A 4,668-nucleotide genomic window follows, 5' to 3' on the forward strand; every position below is an offset into this window, starting at 1 on the left:
GCTTGGTTAAAAAAATAATAATACAACTAACTGCTAAAATGTAAAAGATATAAAATAACGTAACAATATAGTGATAAGAATATCTTAAAATGTGAGAAAGGGGCGAAACGTCTGGTGAACTTTAACCATGTCCAGGAAATTGAGTCCTTTAGTAATAAAATGCAAAAAGCCAGAATAATTAATTAAATTAAAAAAACATTTAAAAATTATGCACCTTGCAGAGGGGTGGACACTGTGCCGCCAAACATTCATTCAGTGCAGGTGGCATACCATTCCGCTCCTTATCGACGCATAAGTCAAAGCTCGTTTTACCGCCTTATTTAAAAAGGTTTAGTTCAATTTGGTTCTTCTTTAGGTCAATTCTTGATGACCTTAGCCGAAGTGATAAGAACTCAATGCGACTTTATTCCACTTTTGACCTTTAGTGTGAATAATATAAACACACACACACACCATGTATTATCTTGAGTAAGTTAGAGCCGCATTCAGTCTGCCGATGAACTGCAGAGAGACAACATAATAACGCAGACAAGTAAGTTCCTATTACAATAATCTGGTTAATTTAAGATAACATTTTCAAAATCTCTTTCCTTATTGTATATTAAACATTAAGCATCTAGAAAAAGGGGCATTATATTTTACATTCAAGTCAGAATCATAATATTGCAAAGATATTTTTACAAATTTTGTTTATAGCTCTCATTGTTTTTTTTTTCAGACGATAGGGCAATGAGGAATTTAAAACCATATTTCACCTCTTTGCTGATTCTTACCATTCAACTGTTTCAACTATCAAGTTCATCTGCCGTAAGAACTGGCGTTGAAGAGGTTCAGGAGCTCCTGAACTTGGGTGATGGCATCGATTTCCACGGGGCATCGCAGTACACAATCCTCATGGGATCTTCAGGCGTCGGCAAAAGCACTTTAGCCAAATTCCTTATTCAAGATCCCACCCTGACGGTGATTAAAAAGGGTCAGAACTTCCTTTACGCAGATAACGACAATACCATCAGCACCGTCACGCGGAAATCGAAAACTCTGCTTCCAAATTACTACAAAGACAATGAGACAGGTCAGGTGATTGTTGATTTGCCGGGATTCAGCGACACAAGAGAGCCGCAGTACGAAATTGCCGCAGCCTACTTCATTAAAACTGTGCTGGAGTCTGCGAAGAGTCTGAAACTTATTTTGGTTGAGAACATGTTTAGTTTGACAGAGGGTGAAGATAGATACGGACTGAACAGACTTGTTAAACACGTCGCTGAGCTGATTCCTGATATGGCCCAATTTGAAGGACCTGTCGGCGTGATTGCCACAAAGGTTAGGCTCAACGGATTGTCCGACGAAGAAAATGTGGCAGACATACTGGATTTTTTACGTTCTTTTGCTGACGATGTTGCGATCGACGACGATGATGACAGTGAAAAAGACGAAGCTTCGAAAGCAATCAGCAGAAGCCAGTATCAAGTACTGAAAAAGATGATTGGGCAAGGAGATGGTGCCAACTTTGGACTATTCTACAGGCCAAACAAAGCAGGAAGTCCGTGGGAATCGTACTTGGGAAACAAATGCTGGACATCGCTGAGGCGTCTGATTTTTGACGATCTGCCGTTCAGGCAAGTACCAGCGGAGGTCAAATTTAAATACTCGCTTTCAGTGGAAGGCCAAGTGTTCGTCAAGGAAAACCTGCTCAACACGACAAATGATCGGGTGTATACTGAAGTGGAGAACATTTTCAAATACTTCCAAAGAAACTTGGAGCTCAAGCTTGATGTTGCGAACACCACCGGTGAAAAATCTGCTATTGCAAAGGTCAGTAATCAAGAAATCAAATTGTTTGCAACAAACTTGCGCAATCTTGGGGATTTAGTTCCCGACCTCAAGAAGCTTCAGCTTTTGAAGAATCAAGATTTTCACAACATTAGCTACTTGGTACGAAAAGCAGAATTCTTCCACGGAGTTGTTGAAAAAAATACGCATTCGGTTGTTGCAGAAATCAAGCTTGTTCTAAAGCCGTATCTAAAAAAGGCTCTGGATGCCGCAAACTTTTACAGTTTTTTGGCCGAATTGGAGGTTGAACTGGACACTTACTGGCCACAATACAACAGAGCAGACCTGAGCAAACCACTGACGCAGACAAACTTTAGGAAAATCATTCTAAACGCTGAAAAATACAATCTGAAAATCTCCGACAAAGACTCACTTTACGCCGTGGTTCCCACGAAAGAAATGATCGACGACCTGAACAGAATTTTAAGCAAACACTTGGACTACAAAATCTACTTCAAGTCAAACGAATACGACCTGGTGATCGAAGGGCAGCACATCCTCATCAGCGAAATCAAGAACAAAATGAATGCCTCGTCGAGAAACCAGCTGAAAAATATTTACATCTACGGACACAAAAAGATTTTCGTAGATGAAAGCTTCACGGTGCAAAATGCAAACTTGTCCTTCGCGTCTCCAGTGATCGAAGCGGTGATCAAGGTGCCTGGAATTGTTCCTGTTATCAAAACGATCGGACTCGACTCCACGGAAGTGATGCCACAAGCTCCAAGATGCAAAACACCCGGTTTATTTGGCCAAAGAGGACAAGCAGGCAAGGCTGGCGGCAAGGCCGGAAATATTCTGATTGCTGCTCTTGAGATTAAATCACCAGCGAACATGGCAATCGAGAGCAAGGGAGGCAAGGGTGGACCAGGCCAGAGAGGCGGTGACGGATGCGATGGGCAAACAAGTCCCATACCGGATTATTGTAAGTTCAAGTTTTATCAATCTCTGGAAATAGATTATAAAACAAAAGTGGAGGGAAAATATTTTGGAAATAATTTTTATTTTCGCTTGTTCCAGCTCCGGCGGCTCGATTTGGCGAATTCCACGACGTTTACAACCACTACAGCTCTCGTGGCTACACAGTAACAGTCACCAACGAACGAGCCGTGCAGCTGTCAAACTACAGACAAAATATCTACCCTACCCAGGGTGGCACCGGCGGCGAAGGCGGCCCTGGCGGGCATCCAGGCTCGGTGCTGATACGGACGAAAGAAACCATTGACGGACTGATAAGCCAAATCCTGTCTTTCGGTGACTCTGGCGAGGGTGGAATAGGAGGCACGGGGGGCAGGGGCATGGCGCGGTGCTCAGAAGCGCATCTTTTCTGCGAGAGGCATGAGGAAAAGAAGAAGCGAAGTGGATTCAACTGGGCGCGATACAACTGTCAGTGGTTCAAAAGGGAGTGCGACATCATCGTGACGCACACGTGCAGGTACGTTACCGCAAAATTGTGCCCTGAGATGACACCTGCCGCCAGCAAGGGCGAGAAGGGAGGACGCAGCAGTTTGGCCTCAAACAGACCACTGCCCCCGCAGGAAACCGTTGACACGAGCCCACTCAAGGCGGAAGTGGCTGCACTCGCCAGCGTGGTCAACTCTCCTCAATTGAAGCAACTCGATACTTTCATAAAAAGTGTGCTTTAAAATAAACAATTAAAGTCCCATATTGAAAATTTCGCAACTGATATTATTTGACATATTATTCCCTTTCTTTGAATTACAATTATTTCTGAAATTATTAAGTAAAATGCAATACTTGCAAGACAACATTATGGAATTTTAATAAATTATCTCTCGCAAATGAATTAAAACATTATAATGCACGTACATGAAATGGAGTAGTGTTTTAACTAAAAAACTCTTCAGAGGCAATTTTAAAAATTTAAATACCGCAGATAATAAAATCTGCTGAGTTGCAGGGCGCTGTCAAACTAGGTAAACTGACAGTGTTTTCTCTTCCGCCGCGGCATCGACGGTAATTTCATTATTCACGACCAGCCCGAGTGTATTCTGTGTCGATTTAAAGCGTGCTAGGGGGCTCGTTTTACAATTTTATAGATTAGGTGTGCACCCGTCACTCGTCCGCTTTATTGTTGTCTGGCTGCTCGACAAAGGGAGAATAATATAATATATTATGAACTCTCGAGAGTCAGTTTAGGAAAGCGTTGTCGGATACATTCAGCAGTCGGAGGTGCGGATGTGGTTACAGCTGCACGCGAGAGATCAAATTTTCACAGGACACCTGAATAATTTTACCATCATCATCATCATCATCATTATATGATATATATTTGGCTTCGCTGCAAAATATCATTTACTACGTCGCAATAATAATCAGATCAGAGAGCATAGTTTTCCTCAAGATATCGATTCGCAGCATCTCTTCTGGGAATCGTTTAAATAACAAACGAGTCAAAGTTGCAGATAAAGCCGTCCATCAGGAGGTCAGGCACTGCGCGCATGGGATGTATTTCGTCACGTGCAGTGTCAAGTTCAAGAGAGTGTCGGTTGGTTGATCTTTGAAAGGATTATATTATATATTGCTGCAGGTACTTAGAGTGGCTTGTTCAAATAAGGAAATATTTTAAAATAACTCCATGAAGTGCACTGGCAACTTATAAAATTTACTTTTTTTAGACAATTTTTGAAGAAGTACCAGAAATAATTTTAATTCTAAGGTAAAGGAAGCCTTCTTGAAAAAGAAATGAAAATTCTGCCTTGTTTTTTACTGATTTGTATAATTTTTCTGTCTTAAATTGGTTTAAATTTGAGATTATTAAATATTTTAGATGATTAGGTGGATCGTATATTTTTTGTGAGAAAACAGTGGCATCGA

The 4,668-nt window shown here is 41.5% G+C and overlaps 1 protein-coding gene across 1 annotated transcript; it reads left to right on the forward strand.

The window, feature by feature from the left end:
* Positions 1-442: 442 nt before the first annotated feature.
* Positions 443-3,508, forward strand: LOC135942908 (uncharacterized). Its single transcript, XM_065489250.1, has 3 exons — positions 443-532; positions 719-2,755; positions 2,851-3,508. Exons 2-3 carry the CDS (start codon positions 730-732, stop codon positions 3,474-3,476), a joined length of 2,652 nt encoding a protein of 883 aa, XP_065345322.1. The 5' UTR covers positions 443-532; positions 719-729; the 3' UTR covers positions 3,477-3,508.
* The last annotated feature ends 1,160 nt before the right edge of the window (positions 3,509-4,668 follow it).

This window comes from Cloeon dipterum, chromosome 4, assembly GCF_949628265.1.
Source record: "Cloeon dipterum chromosome 4, ieCloDipt1.1, whole genome shotgun sequence".
Taxonomy (NCBI): Eukaryota; Metazoa; Arthropoda; class Insecta; order Ephemeroptera; family Baetidae; genus Cloeon; species Cloeon dipterum.